At 39.4% G+C, this 21,231-nt stretch overlaps 1 protein-coding gene across 3 annotated transcripts in view; it reads left to right on the forward strand.

Annotated features, from left to right (window-relative positions):
- cpne5b (copine Vb) overlaps positions 1–21,231 on the forward strand; it is a 140,294-nt gene that overhangs the window by 19,199 nt on the left and 99,864 nt on the right. For 2 of the 3 annotated variants that reach the window (XM_076883912.1, XM_076883913.1), the window contains exons 3-5: positions 7,931–7,971; positions 8,309–8,355; positions 16,855–16,958. In XM_076883912.1, coding sequence (XP_076740027.1) covers positions 7,931–7,971; positions 8,309–8,355; positions 16,855–16,958 — 192 coding nt within the window. Of the gene's footprint in view, positions 1–7,930; positions 7,972–8,308; positions 8,356–10,894; positions 11,041–16,854; positions 16,959–21,231 lie in introns of those variants that run through there. The other variant, XM_076883914.1, reaches the window with a different exon arrangement.

Here is a 21,231-nt window from a genome sequence, read left to right on the forward strand (position 1 = left end):
AATTGCAGCTTCAGTTTTCAGTTCATAGCTGACAGGATCACCACCTAAATTTGGTCTTAGCTGCTATAGTCCATCTGCTTCAAGGTTTAACATTTGCATTCAGAGATGCTCTTTTGCATATCTTGGTTGTAACAAGTGCTTATTTGAGTTACTGTTGTCTTCCTCTCAGCTTAAGGCAGTCTAGCCATTCTTTTCCGACCTCTGGCATTAACAAGCCATTCTTCTCCCAGAAAAATGCTGCTCACTTGATTTTTGTGTTTTGTGGACCGTTTTCTGTAAATCCTAAAGATGGTTGCATCCCAGTATATTAAAAGTTTCTGAAATACTCAGACCAGCCCATCTAGCACCAACAACAATGCCACATTCAAAGTACATCACCTTTCTTCCATATTGTGATGCACGGTTTGAAGCTGAAGCGATCTTCTCGATATCGAGGCCTAAATACACTGACTGTCTGGATCTGATTGGGTGAAACTTGGACTAATGAGCAGCTGAAAAGGTGTACCCAATAAAGTGGTCAGTGAGTGTAGCTTGTGCCAGTGATAGCAGAAATGCGGATCAGTTAAGAAAAAGATAATTAACATCCACATCATACCTAATGTGCTACCTAGAGATTAAACCTGTATATCAGTAAGCATTTCATCATAGTAGCATATATTGCTTGCCTGTCATGCTCTACATTTAGTGGACCCCAAAGTGCAAAAATCCTATCTTCTCCAACAATTATTTATCTGAAAATATGACAATGCTACTCCCAGAGGACCCCTACATGTGATTCACAGCAACTTTTCTGCTTCAAGCAGAAGCAAAATGATGTACTCCCTCAAGACACAACGAAGACGTACTGAGTTTAAATGAACAGATTGTATCAATTGATATTCATAGCAACATAGTTTATAGAGTGGCAGATGCTGTTTCAGTCATTGTCTGTTAGATTACAGATATCCTGTGTGTATTGTGTGCTTTATTCACCACCAGTCTTTACGCCTTGAATGCTATGACTGTAAAAGATGGCTTCTCATAAAAAGCTAAAATTAAAACACTGATTTATAGGACCTGAACGGATTCTTCAGTTGGCCTTATAGGATAGCCAGAATGATTGCAGATGTAGATTGAATCTACATAACTGCAGCATTTTGATAACACAGTGCCAAAAAATGTTTTACCGCATCACAGCACCACAACTATATCATCAAAACTGTAAACATTTTTTTTTTTGCTATTAATCCATAAATGTTTTCCTCACATTTGCCCTGTGATGCACTCAGCTGCAGTTTTTCACATTTGAACCTGTGCCCACCGGCTTGTAATAGCCGACTTGGATGGAGTGATTTAATCTGACTACAGGTCACAACTAAAATATATACCTTGATTGACTGCTTGGGGAAAGAACTGCAGTTGCATGGGGATGAAAGCAGTTTGGGGCTGTATTTACGATAAGAGATAATGGAGAGACCATTAGAAGGATAATAAACCACCGAGAGATAAACAGGAGGTGGAAATGACAGCGATATAGAGGAGGATATAGGAAATGATACAAGTGGATTCATTTTGGATCAGTGAGTGGGAATGACATAAACTACATTAGGGATGTGAGGTTAAAGGGGAGGAAAAACTATTTCCTGGTGAGATTCCTGCATGATTGGTTGGTAACTTTGAGTAACCCAGATTCAAACAAAGTTATAACAGAGTGATGTCCACAGTTAAAAAAAAGTGAAACACTTTTTGCTTTGCTGTTTCTTTGATGAATAGTGTTTGCATTATTCCAAAATGTCCTGCATCAAGACAACAATAGGAAATAACAAGGAGCACTCAGGGCTCCATCTCTGGGCATCATTAACTTTTAATTGTATAATATTTATTTTTGTGTACATGCATTTTTTTCTTTGTTCTCTTTAAACGTCAGAGAAAATCTGATAAGGGTATCATGTTTACTTTGATTATATAAACATTATGTAGGAGTACTTAAAGGGTAATAGGTATTCATTTGTAAATAGCTAGACATGAATAACTTCACTATCATTTTGACCTTCAGATCAATCTTTTGACCTTGATATAGAGAGGTCAGAGGTCAAATGTTGTATGGTATTTAAATCTTCATACAGTACTTTCTCATAGTTTCTAAGGCTAAGTTATCAATTTTTGATCAGTAAATCATTAAGTTGACCTTCAAGACCTTGTTGGATGTAAACCAAATGTTACTGGATCGTTTGCGTGAGCCCACGCTACAACCCTACGAAGTTTTATCATAATCCACCAATAACCTTTTGAGCTATTGTGTCTACAGACAGAATGAAACGCACAGAAATGCTCCCAAAAGCATAACCTCCTTGGCAAAGCTAATAATACTCTTTAACACAGACAGACCTGCTTTGTTTAATTTATTTTATCAGACTCTCAAAGACTGTAGAAAAGCTCAACCTTTATCAACCTTTACACTTAACACAATGTTTTTTCCTACAATGTGACGCTACAGAGGTTAAAAACATTGTAACACATTAACAGCTCTAAATAAAAAATGGAATAAATATTGAACAGGTAACCCGATCTTTATTCAGTTTTGAAAGTATCAAATATGTTAGAACAATGGCGACCTCTGCCACCTCTTTTTTCTTGAACAAAAAGAGAAAATAATAAGCTCGCTGATACACAGACAGTAACTAGAATGAAACAGTGAAGAGAAAGAAAGTCTGTGTTTACATGACATTTATTTTACAGGTATCATAGTTGCGGTTTATAGTCTCCATGAAAGTCACCAGTTGATTAGTTAGTATCAGCAATAGCTAGGGATGGATAGAGCGGCTGTGGCATGCGAGACCTGTCGGTGGTCTGGAGTTACTTTACACTGAAAGCAGCAAAATATATAAAAAAAAAAACAAACAGTTTTACTGATTCTAAAATGCACTAAATCGGATTTATATCGGTATTGGCAGATATCCAAAATTATGATGTCGGTATTGGACATAAAAAAGTGGTATCGTGCCATCTCTACTAATAGCATGATGCCTGTCACAGTTTCATGTATCATTTACATGCTAGTACCCAGTCCATGGACTTAACTACACACCAATGCCTAAACTGCTTCGGTAATTTGACATGTGCTGGTGATGCACTTGTTAAACGTGGCCATTCACAAAAATCAAAACTTGTGACAAACTGTGTGCAAAACCCTTTGTCTTCTCTCCCCGGCTTACAAAGTCAGTAAAACCAACTTCTGATCAGTTTGTACCGGCTCACGTTTACACCTGTACCGATAATATTTTTAGTGGTCCCAGAGTTTCAGAAGTTTACAACATTTATTACGTGTAAGATTGCCAGAGTAATTTGCTAGAGGCCTCCCATTCAAACAACAATGACAATGAAGCATAAATAAATGTGATTGCTTGCTGTGTGCTAATGTACTATTGAGGGTTTTTATGGTGAGGTGGTGGATGGAAAGGGTCCAGATGTAACTAAATATGTATTTGGATAAGGGCTGAATAAATTAAACTGAACAAAGCATCCAATTATTATTAACAATGCATTCCTGGGACAGTTTTGCATACAAGCATTGTTATCTGAAAATAGCTAGGTGTTTTTTTTTTTCAAATTTCCTCATTTCTCTGCAACTGGAGTTGAAGCAGGGCAGAATTTTTAAACGGTGAATTGCTAATTTAATTATATTGCCTTTTTTGGTATCAAATATGGTTTTTATTGGTTATTTAGACTGAGATGTAGGCATTTCAGGGACATTAGACTGCAATACTTCACCCAAAGACATTTTTACAAACACAGAGTATTGTAGCTCAGAATGTCTTTCTAACCTAAATGTAAGATAAAAAACAAAACATTTCAGGACTTTATGTGTTTCTTTTTCTTATCGGTGTGCTCTTGAAAGCTCTTAAAGGAGGGAGAGAAAATACGGGAACAGAGGAAAAATCAAAACAGATTAGTGTGGATGAAAGAGCACAGCTTCAGGTGGAAGGCAGCAGAAATTGCAGAAGAAAATGAAACGAGAAAGAAACAGAAGCGAGAATCAGAGGAGACAACAGGCTTTGTCATCTCGAGTGAAGGCTCTCGTGTCGCTGTCGTGACCAAGCGAGCAAGAGGAAACGTGAAGGGTAATAGAGCAAGGAACATAGCAGCCTCTGGCAAACATTATGAAAAGGTCAGACTTGATGGAGGTGTGACACAACACTCGAAACACGGGGGGAGAGATTAAGTTAGAGAAAGTCAAATTCATAAAAAAATGCATTAAAATCAGGCGGGAATAGATCAGGAGAGACAGGGTGGAAAAAGCTAAGAGGAAAGCACACACACACAAAAGCAGGCAAATAATTAATATAAAGATTTACTGGCACGAGCTCACTGTCAATCACTTTATGCCAGCTCCAGTTTTATGTTCCCAAAGGATGTTTGCTCAAAAGCACGCGCTGGCCTTCGTGCAGCACACACTTCAAAAGACGAGAACACCTCTCTGTCCGGAGTCAAATAGTGTTTAATTGCACTCTATTATCTCAGATAAAAGACTCCTGTACATCTCTGAGCCCATTAGTGTTTGGATGAATTATTGTTGTGTGATTTCGTTTGTGATTTTAGCAAATCACAAATGATAGCACAGTGAAAGGCCCCGCATGGTTTGAGACTAATGGTTTCTAAATTAAAGATCAAAGATCTGAAACCACATGAAGGCCTGAGAGAAAAATGTGATTAACACTACTTCTATACTCGTCAAACTTCTGCTTTTTGTGTTGCTCGTGTTGATATTTCAAATAGCCCATTTTAAGTAACCAGGTAGTATGGATTCATGCCTAAATGGCCAAAATGTTGACTTTAAGGAAATGAATTGCCTTTAAAGGTTGCATGCAATTTAGTAACATGTAATTACAATGTAACAGGTTAAATTTAATGGAAACTGGTCACATGGAAGCTACTTGATTTTTATACAGTCAGTTCACACCAAACGTGTCCTCCTTAGTGATAAATTATTTGAATAAATGAAGCTTTGATCTGATTATCTTCCAGTTGCGTTTTACTCAGAATTATTGTTCCATGTTTATGAGGGAAAAGAATGATTTGAGTGTGTAAACATTTACAAACATAACTTCATCTGTCAGAGATGTATTCAAACAAACCAAGATAAAATACCTTTATAGTATTTGAAGACATTGCTTAAAGGACGTTTGATGTACTAGTGTGTTGTACATGTGTAGTATGGTTAAGCCTTGACTGAGACATTAATTCCTGTCACATGTGAGGGTGTAGGGAAAGTAGAAAAAGTAAAAAGCTTTAAAAACAATACTTTACAGATGTTACGTGAAGGACGCTGGAAGATGTAGTGGGACATGTACAGTAGGTGGAGAAACAAGGAATGAACAAGATCCTTGACAATTACCTTTATGCGCTCTTTCCAGTCAAATACAAGCCTGTAATTTTGTGTCTGCAACCTTTGCTGTAAATCAGTGTGGCAGGCCCTCATCAGACTTGAGTTTAAGGGGATTCTTACATTGTGATCTATAATAGGAAAACGTCTGTAATTACATCTGCTGGGACGAGGTGCCAGAGGTGGCAGTTGTTAATAAATACATTAGTCTTGAAATGAAATACACTGCACAATGCACGGTTAAAAAAAATCTGTCATATTTTAAAGCCCCAAACTGTGGTCAAGTTCTATTACCAATCAAAATCCACGATTCATCAAGTCTTTGTTCTTTAATATGACAGATGTAAACGTGTGAGGTTGAACGCTACGTGCCATTACAAAGTAAGAGGTAAGGTGGGAGGGCAGAGATAGGGATGAGCAAATGAGATGAGTAAACACGGAGACTTGTTAGCAATCAGGCTGCCATTGTGCAAAATCCAACCCAACAATTTTCAGTTTTGATATCCCCGCTAGCCAGTTGATTTCATTGCCTGGGAATGAATGAAAGAGCATGTTTGTTTGTGCATGTCAAAGGCTTCACATGCAATCACATTTGCAAACGTAGGGATTGTAAATGTGAAAATAACCTTGCACTCTTAGTGAACTTTTCATTTCTAAAGCTAGAGTAAGAGTCTTTTACATACAAATGAATGTCTATTAGAGGGTTTGACAAACAAGCTCACTCAGTGCTGATTAAGGCCATCAGGTAGATCTCTCTGAAGTTCACAAAACGCCAGAAGTTTTTAATCTGTTCCCCTGTGTTTTATGTTAACTGACAATAAATGGTTTGCCAGAGCCGAAGAGCAGAAGACGGTAGCAACAGACAGAGCGTAGGCTACAGCAACGAGGGTTTGTTAGGAATCATCCACTGCTTCCTATTAGATTTTTTAGTGAGCATCGTGTAACGACACTATATAATGAGGTGACCCCACAATTACTGACTGCGTTATCCCAAATAAATAATACAAGTAGTAGAATTGTTGATTAGTGACCAATGGTTCTACATTGTATTCCTCATAGGGGATAATAATAAAAAACCAGCATACACTACACATGGTGCTTCAGGTAAAAACGAAAAGTGGTAGATGGTGAAGCCAAAAAATTATTAAACATGGTTGGATTTCTTTGTGAAAGGCATAAACAATAACTTAACAGAGATTGTGTAGTTATTCTCATTGGCTGATGGGGGACACAAATGTTCTGCAGTGCTGCAGGCGCCCATGTTTGCTTCATGAGTGGGTCTTATCAGTCACTATGAAGTAAGCTAGGGTCGCATACCTTTTGTGCTCCCTCCCCGCTGCCACGGCTCCCTCACTGTAATAGACTTTTGAGTATTTGTGTTCTTTCGCTCCCTGTTACCTTTGTTAGTGTGCTGTTTCTTTGTGCTTCTAGTTCGCCTGTTTCTTGTCTCTATCACCATGTTTATATTAGTCCTCGTGTCTCAGTGTTAGTTATTTGCCTTTTTTTACTTTCTGTTTTACATTTAAAGCCTTGTTCTTGTTTTACCTTCTGCTGTTTTCGGTGACTCACCCTCATTAGTTAAGTTTGTGTTTGTTTTCTGTCCTGTTCCCACCTTTGTCTCCTGTTTTTCTGTTGTGCTCCTGCTCATCATACTTGGTGTTTTTTTTTTCTGTTTTGTGTTCCCAATCTCTGCGTCGCTATCCTGCTTTGGACCCTTTATCCTGATCCCTGATATGGGCAGTGCTTTTGCTCCTGCTCTAATATGAATGTACCTCACAACACCCATCTTTCAGTGTTTTCTACCACTTTGACTGCCCTATAACGGTGACAATGTTAATGCCATTTACCCTAAATCTGATCTCAAAACATGCTAAAAATCTACATTACTAGGACCTGGGGTTTATCCCCTTAAAGAATCCAACGTTTTGACTTGAATGAATGAACATAGCTGACATGAGAACAGACGCCACTATGAAACATTGATGTTAAATGTGGGGTGGCTTATTGTTTTCCTTCTTGTGTTAATGCTGGCTTGCATCTAATTTGATATCTAATTATTTGCAAGGTATCATGGCTTTGATGCCGGGAGTGGTGGTGAAAAATCGCCGTGACGATGAGAGGAAATTCTTGATAGTCTCTCATCAGAGAGGAGTTTTGCATGTTTGATGTGAATCTGCAGTGAGAGGGGGACGAGTGGAGGCTGAGAGAGACAGATGAAATGTGATGCAACAAAAAAAGTCCCCAGAGACTACAATGTGACAAAAGCTCAAACTAGATACCCGAAGAAAGGAAAAAAGGGAAAACCAGAAAACCAAGGCACAAAATGAAGAGCGCACAAAACTCACAGTGATCTGAATCAGCAGATCAGATCACTTTCTGTAAAATTGTCAGATAAGGCTCTGCACTTCTCAAGTGGGCTTCTGGTTAAAAAAATTGTATCATCTTAAACATGACAAGAATATACCGTATGTGCACATAAATATTAGAACATAGCTGAGTATAAGTGACTCATGTCAAGCTGTCAGCATGAGTAACAGTTGTTGCTTTTTTCTTCTCTTCCTTTTCCAGAAATCTGCTGGATAAAGACACATTCTCAAAGTCAGATCCAAGTGAGTATTTTGTAAAGACTTCTCCTATTTATGGTACTTTATTATTTTTCTACGCCTGCTTCTGGTTGTGGTCGTTCTCTACTTCTCCTCTGTGTGTTTTTTATCGATATGTTGCCTTGTAGTTTGGGAAATCTTTTTTTCCCCCCCTCAGTGTGCTGTGGCTGTTTGTTCACTGCACTGGAGCTAAAACCCTCACATTGATTTCCCATTTGGAATTTGCCTCCATTTTTCTAATTCTCACTCTCTTTTCTTCCTCTCTCTCCCCCCCTGGTTCTTGTTTTCTCTTTCTTTCACCAAATTTCCTCTTTTTATGTCCCTCCCTGGCACTTTTTCACAGTGTGCGTGCTCTATACACAAGGTGTTGAAACCAAACAGTGGAGAGAGGTGAGTGTACACACGAACATGCACACACAAATCAAAAAAGAAAGAACTTACAGCGTGTCCAATTAAGTTCTGGCCTTGCTCTCTGTGTGCACAGGGGTGGAGTGGTGGCACTCCAGTTAAGACATTCAGCTCATGATTTTCTTTCCCCCTTTTTCTCTGTGAGTGTTTTTTGACAATTCATTAAACTTGTTCAAGCATCAGTCGTCTTAAAATGCCAAGGAAATATTCCCTAATTGGAGACTTCAACCAACAACAAAAACCCTCACACCATAATGATCAATATGCTGACATTTTGGGGACTAAACAGCACGCTGCAGATTCGTTAATCCACATCTTAGTGAGGCTTGTTTGGTTTATGCGGCATTACCATCAGCTCTCTACTTGTCATCTCACCCTTCTGTCTGTTTGTCCAGTTAATGAAACCTAATTATTTGGATTGCAGGTGGAATTAGCAAAACACATAATGATACAAAATAAATATGTGAAGTAAAGTGTTAAATAAAGTATTGAAGCCAAACTCTTTACCTTTATGTCTTTGCAAATACTGATAAGCAGCTGACATCAGAATGTTTATTATGGAAGAAATTCCCAAATGTGGCACATAATGAAGGTAATAATGATAATAATAATAATAATAATAATAATAGCAATTTAACTCAAAAGGATGTAGTTGACAATATTCAGCATCTTTCCTGTTGTTAAGATGAACAGTTTTAAGTAGATACAAGTGCATGTGTATGTGGCCCGTTGATGTTTCACAGACCTCCATTTGTATCCAAAAACTATTAACAGAAATGGGCCAAGCTGCTGCTTTCGATTACATCGAACGTGGCCATTGTAGTTTATTTTAATAGAATTTTTGTCCTATTGCAATAAATGCTGACTGCAAGACCAAATTAAAATATATACAGTGTACTGTTTATGAACTAAGCCTGTAATAAATTTGTCACGGGCATGGTAAATATTTTTGTATATAAATATCTTTTATTTGTCAAGTTAAAGAGTGTCATTGTGATTGAAACTCTATTTTTCCAAGAGATATCTGGCTGAAGGGGCAGCAGAAATTGCAACAACTATAAGCACAAGTAAAGAAATAAATACAGGTGACACTGGACATGAACTTCAGAAGCAGTCACACTGAACAAGAGAATCTCTCCTCAATCCTTTAAATCAGACCTACACTCACCCTTCATAACCAGGTAACAACTGCAATAACAATTTCAGATTCTCTTATAGATTATTCAAGAAAACGAGAGCCCCCCCCCCAATTCTTATTTTTTGTGATGTACATTTATAGATAACAACAGTAATTGTAATTTAGCATAAGAAAAAATACATTTTGATTAAAGAGCTCGTGCATGCTGGTGGATAAACCATTGCAGAAACATAAAAAAGTTTTAATTTGGAGCAGCTGTGCCATAAACCTTACATCGGATGCTGGTCTAATAAATTCGTAATGCAATACACTGTACTGTGTATGCACATATCTGAAAATTATAGAGTATTGCTAGCGCAATGCTTTAGTGTAAAAACACAGCAAATATGCTGTAAGTGAGAATACATGTTTGGCTTACAATAAATTAAAGTCATTAAATCAAAAAATCATAAATCAAAAGTGAGTTTTGCTTTAAAAACTATTCCCGTTAGAGAACGTCTGGTCCAAACCTTGCGAAGATAAATAGAGTTTGACACTAGATCAGGGGTGGGCAACTCCAGGCCTCGAGGGCGTCCTGCAGGTTTTAGATGTGTCCTTGAACCAACACAGCTGATCTAAATGGCTAAATTAGCTCCTGCAGTTCTCCAGAGGCCTGGTAACGAACTAATCATGTGATTCAGGTGTGTTGACCCAAGGTGAGATCTAAAACCTGCAGGACACCGGCCCTTGAGGCCTGGAATTGCCCACTCCTGCACTAGATAGTCGATTTTAATGTTCTGTAATACAAACAGGCAACAAAAATATTAAAAACTATCAACCAAGACAGCAATGAAAAAAGAAAGTCATTAAAAATGGAACTGTAACGTGATGAGTATAGCATGATATTAATTTACAGCTATGTTCCCAGTGCCACAGCCGTGATTTCACTTGCATCCCCTCCAAGGCTGGACGTGCACAGTTTGATTGATTCCTCATCAAACACTGCTCATTGTCCAAATGGGCACAGATATTTTCAATACATGATAATTTAATGTAATTTGTTTATTTATATGGTATATGGCTGTTTTATTTATACACTCATCTGCTGCTCTTATGTTTACTCACTCCCAACAGATGGCTGTGTGGGATTAATTCAAAGGTAGCTGAATTATTGCTGACAGCCCTGCTCTTTGGGTGTGAAAATGTGTATGCATATGTGTAAATCCTAAGCGCATATGCATTTGCATATGCACAGTAAAGGTCCCTTTGCCATCCACTTCTTTGTTTTTTCAGTTTGAATGCCTTCTAATCCAATCAAATACACAAAATGTAATTAATATAATGAGCATTTCACTTCAGTTTATTTTCACTTCAGATTGCACTCCATCTTCTGCTGTTCACCAGGAAACATTTAAATCAGCCCTCTCCTTGCGGACATGAACCATCGCATCCACAGTCATATTGTCCAGTTGTATGTGTTGGAGCGGCTCCAGGTGATGCTGTGTGAGCGACACTGAGCGCCTCCGATTGAACAAGCAAAGCTAAAACAGGTGACTCACCAGGGACTGCTAAATAATGCTTTCTGACAGGGCCCTCTAGCACACCGGTGGGGCCACGTTTGACGATTATTTCCATCTCCTCCGGTATTTGGTGCACACTGCATTATGCCTGCCATGCTAATACAGGTCATTCTTGATGAAGAGTATGCACATCACTTTATACAACAGACTAGTGCATAGATAAGTTATGTGTAGACTTGATTCTCTTCGTTGTGCACTCATTATCCTCTACAGTACATTAAAGTGCTCCGGATTTAGTTGTAGGATACTTTTAGGTTGATTTTATGCTCAAGATGATTCAGTGCTTTTTATTGCTCCAGTGGTTATTGTTTTAAAAACAACTAAGTGACCTTCAATAATGACTCCCCATCCAAAACAATGGAGAAAATAAACCTGAATATGGACTCTAGTATCCAAAACCAAGTCTGAAAAGGTCATAGGAGATGTTTACCAGGCACAAACATACTGTCGAACAATTTGAGGTATTACTGACTAATACAGCCCAAATTGAGAGCACTCTTAGAAATACACTTCTTCCTGGAATCGTTGTGTAAGTGTACCTCGGGTAATTAGACCGTATACCAGAAAATCACAGCTGCAAAAAGTCTCAGCTCTAGCTTCACTGAGTTTCCACAGTATGTCCATACAAACACAGTCACATTAAGGATATTTGTGAACCATTTGCTTCTCCTTACAATATAACACAAGACAAGACCTATTAAATGTAATCCAACCATCCATCCATTTTCTTCCGCTTATCCGGGGTCGCAGGGGCAGCAGCCCAAGCAGAGAAGCCCAGACCTCCCTCTCCCCAGCCACCTCCTCCAGCTTATCCAGGGGAACACCAAGACGTTCCCAGGCCAGCCGAGAGATATAATCTCTCCAGCGTGTCTTGGGTCTGCCCCGGGGCCTCCTCCCGGTGGGACATGCCCGGGAAACCTCGCCTAGGAGGCGTCCAGGGGACATCCTTGTCAGATGCCCGAACCACCTCAGCTGGCTCCTTTCGATGTGGAGGAGCACCGGCTCTACTCTCTTCACCACAACAGACCGGTACAACATCCGCATCACTGCAGCCGCTGCACCAATCCGTCTGTCGATCTCCCGCTCCCTTCTGCCATCACTCGTGAACAAGACCCCAAGATACTTAAACTCCTCCACTTGGGGCAGGGTCTCGTCCCTGACCTGATCCGGCTGCCTGTAATGTTAACACTTAATTACATCAACTTATTTTTAGGTTCATTAGATGAATATAAGGCGTAGTCCTAACGATAAGAAACTCTCTCCAATAAAAAAAAAAAACTAAACAAAAAACCTACTTAAATCTGGTGGAGTTCCCCTTCCAGGTTGTCTCCTTGTTTACTTTTGGCCCACTTACTGCTTTCAGATCTCTCCCTGAAAGGCTCATTCTGATTTTCCTGTGGACCAAACGTTGCTCAGAGAGCTGCACTGCAAGGGAGAAAACATGAGGGGAAAATAGACCAAATTTAAATTGTATTTTTTATCTATTTTCACAGGTGGAGTCGCTGAACTGAATGGTTGCACCTTATATGTAGTACATACATACAATGAAGGACTGTTGGATATATAAACAAGTAAAACATAGCAATGGAGGTGCAAAGTTGCCGAGTGATTACTGTATGCTGTGAGCCAGTCAGAGAACAGCTAATGGAGATTGACACGGTTGATGATTTCTATTATTTTTTCCCACCGTCTGACATTATCTGCTACTACCTGCTATGTGAATGAGTGTGCGTTTGTGTGTTGGTGCACATGCCTGTTTCTGCGTGCATGAGTTTTAGAATTTGTTTGATGTGCACACATATACCCAGACTTCGCACAATCACAGCTGTGGCTCGAAGTTCTAACAAACCTTGGGAGTTGTTTTCCCATGAAGCCATGCAGCACTTATCGTGGAAGAAATGGTTTTCAGCTGCTTGTTTTACTCTTCCTCCCTAAACTCTCTATCAGTCCTGGGGAGCTGCTCAGTATTCTTCGTGTTTCTGTGTCTTTTCTTTGTCTTGGGGATTTCTTTTTTAAACTCACCCCAATGCTTTTCACTGAAGGCCAAAACAGACAGAAAGCTATCTCACACTAATTCACACTACTGACTCCAACATGCTCATTATATGAGCTCTGTGTTGCTGTCTGCTGAGCCACAAAGAACAGAAAAAGAACTACAGCACATTCAGATGGCAAAAATCTGCACTGACAATTTGTGTGTGTTAAAAGAAAAAAAAAGGTTGTTTATGCAAAGTATGATGGTCAGCATAATTAACTCTTAGCCATATTTGGGATAGAAAAGCCAAAAAGATAATAATGGATTGTACATGTTTTATTACTGTTCTCCTTTGCCCATTTCTTAATTTAACACCATGATCACTTGCAATGAGACTTAGGGACATGGTCACATTTTCAACACGAGACACTATCGGTCTCTACATCAGCGGACCGAAGAGTTCAGATGCCATAAGTATATGCGTGCCAGCTGCCTTGCGTCTATGTGTGTAAATGTCGAGGGTGCAGGTCAGGGACTTCCTGCCAGATTCTCATTAGCCAGCTCCAGCAGCCCAGCAGTATCTAATGAACTCTGCAGCACGGTATTGTCTCTTCCACTCAGCTGGGAAATCACGTATGGTGCTCATTTTTGCAATCTCCCGCCTCTTTACTAACATGTGCTCACAACCTCATCAACAGCTCCGGGTGCTTCGGAAAAAAACTCAGGGCAGAACACAGATTCAATATCAGTAGTCCTGCCCTCCTATTTTTAGAAAGAGGGATTCGACAGTGGTGCAATATCACAGAAGAGTGAAGTTTTCTATTGGTGCAAAGTCATCGTTTACTCACACTCGCTCACAAAAGCTGCATTCCATGTTATGGGAAGATTAATCTTTGCAAACAGGTTCTGTTTACCTCTATGAAGAGTTCGACAGACTTGCTGGTGAGTTATGAGACTGTGGAAAACAAGAGTGACTCTGAAAAGGCCGTTGCAGATTTGCTTTAAGCTATGAATGTTGTGTGGAACTCGTTGAAGTTGCATGCTTATTCCCATACAAATAAACATTATTGCACTAAAAATACTACAGTTTGCACATATTACAACATATTCTTATTCTGAACTCATCACATACTGACGCTTGCTCCTTGTCACATTTTGATGCACTTGGTAACGCTTTACTGACATTTTCAACTAATGCAAAAAAATCAGCATTAGAAGGCCAGTGTGGTGTTATACAAACTCTAGATGGAAAGAAGTTTTTGAACCATGTCTGGAACCACACATTCTTCTCTTCACTTAAATTTCACGGTTTGGTTTTCATAACATTACCTACACATTAAAGGTCAAACACCTCTCGACTGCTATGATGCTGATGACACCAACACAGCACGTTTGCCCTCTGCCTCATGGTGTCTATTTCACAGGCAGACCTGTTGTAGTCTGTGGAAACAGTTTGTCTATATACGATTCGCATCTGACCCGATGTCATTATTGCATTATTGAGCACAGGTTGAATTTTCATCTTTCTAACAAAAGAAAGAATTCTTGCCTCTGACATCTGTGCATCATTGTAATATTAGGCATGAAGGAATGAAGATGGATTTGATTAAGGAAATCAATTAAGAAAAAATATGATTAATGCCGCTCATTACAAATCAATTAATGCTGTTCCTTGTTGTGATATAAGGATGAAATGAATATTAAACCTATCACAGGAGGTGTGGCTTTAATAGATGTAGCAATAACGTCTTTTTCTGAGCTATAACAAGAGCCCTACAGGCCCAGAGCATGCTCACATGGCTCAAATTTAGAAATGTAGAAGTAAGATGTGATTTATCTTGTGAAGTTCTGGTGATATTACCAGCAATTAACTATGACTAAGCTGAGATGTTCAAACCGCAAACAGTTTATAGCTGTGCTGGCAGGAAACCATTAAATGTGACATCAAAAACATGCAGCCATGTACAGTACAGAGTAGACTCAGTATACACAGGAAATGTGGTGCAATCTCCAGTGTGTGTGTTTTCTTGAATCCATTTTGAGGTAATTTCATTCTTGTGTTAACTGCTCTCATCTGACTCCACTGTTTTTATGTTTGTTCAAACACCAGAGGGCTCAGACTTAGTATAAAGTCACGAATGAGGCAATGTGTGCTTTAAGGCTTCACTATTTATTTTTATTTTATTAAATATAAATCTGTGGAGGTTTTAACTGACGCACACTCTTTAATCAGGCAATCACATGGGAGCATTTAGGCATGTAGATATAGACAGGATGATTTTCCGAGGTTCAACTTGAGCATCAGAACTGAGAAGAAATGTGACTGAAGTAACTTTGAATGTGGCATGTTTGTTGGTGTCAGGTGGGCTGATTTGAGTATTTATCAAACTGTTGATCTACTGGGATTTTCCCGCATGGCCATTTGTAGGGTTTACAGAGAATGGTGACCAAAAAGATTTTTAAATATCCAGTGAGAGGCTGTCCTCGGGGTGAATATCCAGTGTTGATCTCAGTGGTCAGGGGAGAATGGCCAAACAGGAAGGCAGTCGCAACTAAAATAACCACAACCAGGAGAATGTCTTTGAATGCACAACACGTCGAACCTTTAAACAGATGGGGTACAGCAGCAGAAGACCGTGGTTGGTGCCATGTCTGTTACACAGGACAGAACAGCATACTGAGGCTACCTAAATGGGGCAATATAAGACTGGGGTTAGAATTTGGTATAAACAACTTCAAAGCATGGATCCATCCTCCCTTGCTTCAACAGTTCAGGCTGCTGCTGGTGTAATGGTGTAGGGGATATTTTCCTGGTTCACTTTGGACCCATTAGTACCAAATAAGGCACCATTTAATGGCACATCCATCCCTTTATGACTACAGTCTGTCCATCGTCCAGTGGCTGCTTCCATCAGAATAACTCAAATCATCTTAAACTGGTTTCTTGAACATGCCAATGACTTCACTGTACTCACATTCACCAGATCTCAGTTCAGCAGAGCACCTTTGGGGTGTGGTGGAATGAGAGATTCACATCAGGGATGTGCAGCTGACAAATCTGCAGCAACTGTGTGATGCTATCATGTTAATATGGACCAAAATATGTGGGGAATGTTTCCAGCACTTTGCTGAAGTGAAGCATTAAGACCGTTCTGACTGCTATAGTGGGTCCAAACCATTACTTGTAAAGTGTACCTAATACAGTGGCCAGTGATTGTGCATATACTTGGAGTTTCTGGGCCTTTGTCAATTGTTCTCTGGCATATTTCCCTGCATTTGTAATTTAGGAGTGAGAAAATGTAGGAAGCCCTGATGACTGCTTTCCTCCTCCTCACCTCTCCTCACTCTTTTCTCATTTTTACCCTTCTGACTGTTTTCAATCCAAAGCTCTGACTCAAACAGTGTCCCCATTTCCTTCCCTCCAGCAGTTTTTTATCCCTTTCCCCTTTTCCCCTCCAAGTCTACCCATAACTTTTCCCTGTCCACACAGGGCGTCTTACATTTTCCTTTTCCTTCCGCGAGGTTGATGTATGCGCTAACCTGCTGTAATTAATACAGGAGAGGGGTGAAGATCAAGCATCCGGGAAACCCACCCTTGATTTCATTTGCACAGCAGAACCATGTGAAAGCACCTCCATTAATCAGGCCTCTGTGACTGTGTGCATACACTTATGTAATAAGCCCAGGAAAGAGATGAAAAGGGCAAGCACACACTAACTGTATTTGTTTTTAAAACTGTGTTTCAATGTCTTGCTTGTTCTTTCATCATTCTCTTCTGCTGACCTCCATCTGTCTTTCTCCTCCTACAGTTTGGCAGAACAGAGGTGATAGACAACACTCTAAACCCCGACTTTGTTAGAAAGTACATCTTGGACTACTTTTTTGAGGAGAAGCAGAACCTTCGCTTTGACTTGTGAGTGATGTTTAGTTTTCATTATTTCACTTCCTTTTCTGCACCATCTGCCTACACCGTTTAGTTAAGTTAAGAAACTGACCATCTGCCATACCTGACCAGAAAATACAACAACCCTAACTATGCACAACAAGACTGACCATGCCAAAATATGGAGGGGATCTAAACATTGCAATGAAATGGCATGTCTTTAGTTTTATTTAGATAACTGCATTTATTTACACCAGTGCATAACAAATGTAAATCTCAGCATTTTTCATATACATCATAAGGTAAGCCTTACAATTCAAAAAAACAAGACAAAAGCAGCAATTCTCTTTGAGGAGCACCCTGACTGTGGTGAGAAAAAAACCCCAGGAAGGAACCTGCTATAGATGATGTCTGTCTAGACCTACTGGGGTGAGGGGGAAGCAAAGAAAGAAAAGAAAAGCACCTTCAGATCAGGATCATGCGGACCTGGAGATGTTTGCAAGACTTTCAGAGAGAGAAAGGCCAGAGAGGAAAATGCACAACTTAATGAAGAGGAAAGAAACACAATTTATGACACGAACAAGGCTACATGAATGCATAGAGGAAGAAATGAGATAAGAGACGTGCTCCGTGCTTGATGGGAGGTCCAGCAGCAGCCTGAGCCTATAGCAATATAGAAATGGGATCTCTCTTGCTACTTAATATCTTCAGAACAACATATTGTAGAAGCTTTCCGGGAGCTATATCCTGATAATAAAGAATTACAACTGCTGGTCCCAGAAGTAACTAATAAATGGGATTGTTTTCAGCATCATTCTAAGAAGGCATGTTTGTAATGTTAATAATGCTGGACGGCTCATCTGTATCGCTACAGATGACTTTAAATGCATGAGTTAAAGGAGATATTCTAGTCAAAAATGACTCAGTGGAATCAGCAGTGCTAGAGGCCAAGTTAATGCCATGTTTTTAGGGCCCAAAACAGAGATTGAGATCACCAATTGCCAATAGAAATATATGCATTGTCAACCAGCACACGACATTGAACCTCTTATATGACTTTTGGAAGACTTTCAACATCTGATAAATATGACCAGCACAGTGCTCTTTTTTTGAGTCAAAGCGCGATATGATCAGTGGTGTCAAATGCAACACCGAGATCCAGCGTGATAGCTATAGAGAGGAGTCCATTGTGTGAGGATATGAGAAGATGGTTGATGCTTTTTACCCATGCTTGTCTCTGAGTTATCATGCTCTCTGAATGCTGAATGAAACTCCTAAAAATGGAACCATTATTGCATGCTAATCTAATACAAATAATGAATAAAATGAGTAAAAATAATCATAAATAAAGGGTGTAATGGATATTTGGCAGTAATTGGCCAAAACGCCCTTAATCAAGGATTTTTCAATTAGAGATTTGACAGCAATCTTAAACATCTGCAGACTGTTAATAAAGATAAAGTGATCATATTTTGGTATAAGCACATGTTAATTGAGAGCAGTTGTTTGGAAGAAGCAACTGTTAATGTTATTTTTTCCACAAGAGAGATCCAGCCTAAATATGAACACAAATCTAATCTTACAAGTGTTTCTGAATCTGATCTGCTTAATAAGCCCCCAAAACATGTATTAAAAAAACAAAACAAAACAACTATGTAAGAACACGATAATATAATGGATTTCTTTGGTAATATTATCACATCTGCTTTTAACCTTAAAGTTTTTGGATGGGTCAGATTCCAAAAAGATGCTTTTTGTAATTTGGACACCAGGGCCCCATTTCAGGAAGCCGGTTTAGAAAACTCAGAGTGAAAAACGATACTCAGGGTTGAGTAACCCCGAACTGTCCAACTCGGAATATTCTGTTTCAGAAAGGCTGATAACAATTAGTTCAATCAACGCGGAGTTGCTTTAACCCCAAGTTAAGCGCGCGCACGAGGATACATAAAGCCGTGATTAGTGGAGCACAGATTAAGCGAGTCACCATGGAGACGGAGGGAAAGAAGGCGCGGTCAATGTATCTTACAGCGCTTGAGGCCGAAATTCTGATGGCAGTATATGCCGATAACATGCAAATTCCGCGGAAAAAAAATAACACAGCCTCAGCTGCAAAACAAAGGGAGCATGCATGGCAAAACAAAGCCGACAGAGTCAATGCGTGAGTGTTAATTTAAACATTGATCTAGGGATTTCCACCCATTTAACACGTTATTTTATTATATTTGATTTTATTTTTTATGTTATACATTTGATTTTGTGATGTGATGTGAGCGCAGGTGCAACCCAACAGGCCCCAAATGTTCCTGGCAGCAAGTAAAAATGAAATATAAAAATATAGTCCAAACAGGTAAGGTGTAATTGTATTATGAGCCATAGTGCTTGGTCTGTTTGTCCGATGTAAATCAATTGCAGTTAGAGGCTACATTAATTTTCTTTCTGTAAGCACTTATTGAAATTATCTGAGCACATTACAAGTACATATTTGCTTACTCTGTATGCTCAAATGTGACCCGTTATAGCCAACAGAAAAAAAAAGCGGAGGCCCGAAAAACAGGTGGGGGTCCTCCACCACCACCACTCACAGAGGCTGAGCAGTTGGCTTCCACATTTGTGATAATGTTGGCAGCATCACATATGATCTTCACAGTGCAGAGAACACAAATTAGCATCCATTACTATAATGAAATAATTTGTTAGTTTGAAATGCTACAGGGAACTATGTACCTGTACATTAATGCTGTGGAAAGACTTCCTGTTCACATAGTCTCCTTCATTTACTGAAGGAGCAATGATTGGAATGTGAGTGCCATCTATACAGCCAATCACACCTGGGAACCGTGAAAATAAATGTAAAATTTAAGTAGTAGTTCAAATATCACCACATCATGAAGTAAGTTTCGTTCATCCTGATACCTGCAATTTTGTGGAATCCCTCGTTGATAAATCTTGTGGGTCTATGACCGGGGAACACCACAAACGAGTACAGGAGACGTTTCAGTGCAACTGTAACATTCCTGACTGCCCGACAGACGGTAGCCTTGGAAACGTGCTCAGCGTCACCAATATTATACAGAAAGCTCCCGTTTGCAAAAAACCGAAGTGCAATACAAATAATATGTACAGAACTGAGAGGATGTCCGCGATGTGTCACATGAGCAATATTAGGCCTGAGGATGTTATTCAAATAAATTATAGATTGTGCTGAGAAACGGTAACGTTCACACAGGAAATCATCAGGAAATGATAAAATGTCCGAACGCGCTCTAATCACTCTCTCCCGGCGGAGAGCTCTGCGGAGAATTTGGGCTTCAACATCTACTGGCTCTTCAAGGAAGGGACACGCCATGTCTGACACTTCCTACAGTCAGGTTTCCGACAAAGAGGCGGAGAAGGTCAGGGTTAGTTGAAGTAAACCTGCTAGGGGGCAGGTTAGCTTCACGGAGTGTGTCGTCATAGTAACTCACTCAGAATTAATCTAAACTCGCTTTGTGAAACCGAAAACCCAGAGTTTTCGTTAACTCAGCGTATACTTACTCAGAGTTTGCACTAAACCGGCTTCCTGAAACAGGGCCCAGGAATGCCTCCTCAGGTTTTAATGCAGTTTGTTTAACTCTTTTATGGTTTAAATTGATTTAAATTTGAAACAACAAATCTGTCAAATCTCTTTGAGCAGCGTGACGCTCTAAATCTGTCCCACCCTATGCTGTCAAAGACAGTTGCAGCTCACCAAGAGAAAGTCTTGCGTGCTGTTTATTCAACATATTACTCAGTAATTGTATTTGATTTGATCTCCAGGCAAACGGGATCCATTGTTTCATCACACGTTTAATCCTGGGACATCACATATGTCCCTTTTCCCTTTTATTGCTTTATATTCACATGCAAATCAGATCAGGTCCACCACTCAGGTCCTATTGTCTGTAGTCAAACCCCTTTCCAATTACTCAGCACAACAAATAACAACATCTGAAATGACACTAAGATCTCGGTTCTTTTCATCTCTCCTCATTCTGATTTCACACATAACTTTGTTTTTCTTCTCTCTTGATGCTCAGTCACCTCCAGAGGTGGGTCGAGTATCCAAAAATTGTACTCAAGTAAGAATAGCATTACTTTAAAATATTATTACTCAAGTAAAAGTGAAAAGTAGTCTTCAAAAATGTTACTCAAGTAAGAGTAAAAAAGTACTTGGTGAAAAGACTACTCAAGTAGTATGGGCTCAAAATGTGGTCATAAATATTTTGTACTTGTAAAAAAGATTTGTATGTGTAAAAAAGATTTGTGTGCGTAAAAAAGATTTGTG

This window comes from Maylandia zebra, linkage group LG5 (genome assembly GCF_041146795.1).
Source record: "Maylandia zebra isolate NMK-2024a linkage group LG5, Mzebra_GT3a, whole genome shotgun sequence".
Lineage (NCBI taxonomy): Eukaryota > Metazoa > Chordata > Actinopteri > Cichliformes > Cichlidae > Maylandia > Maylandia zebra.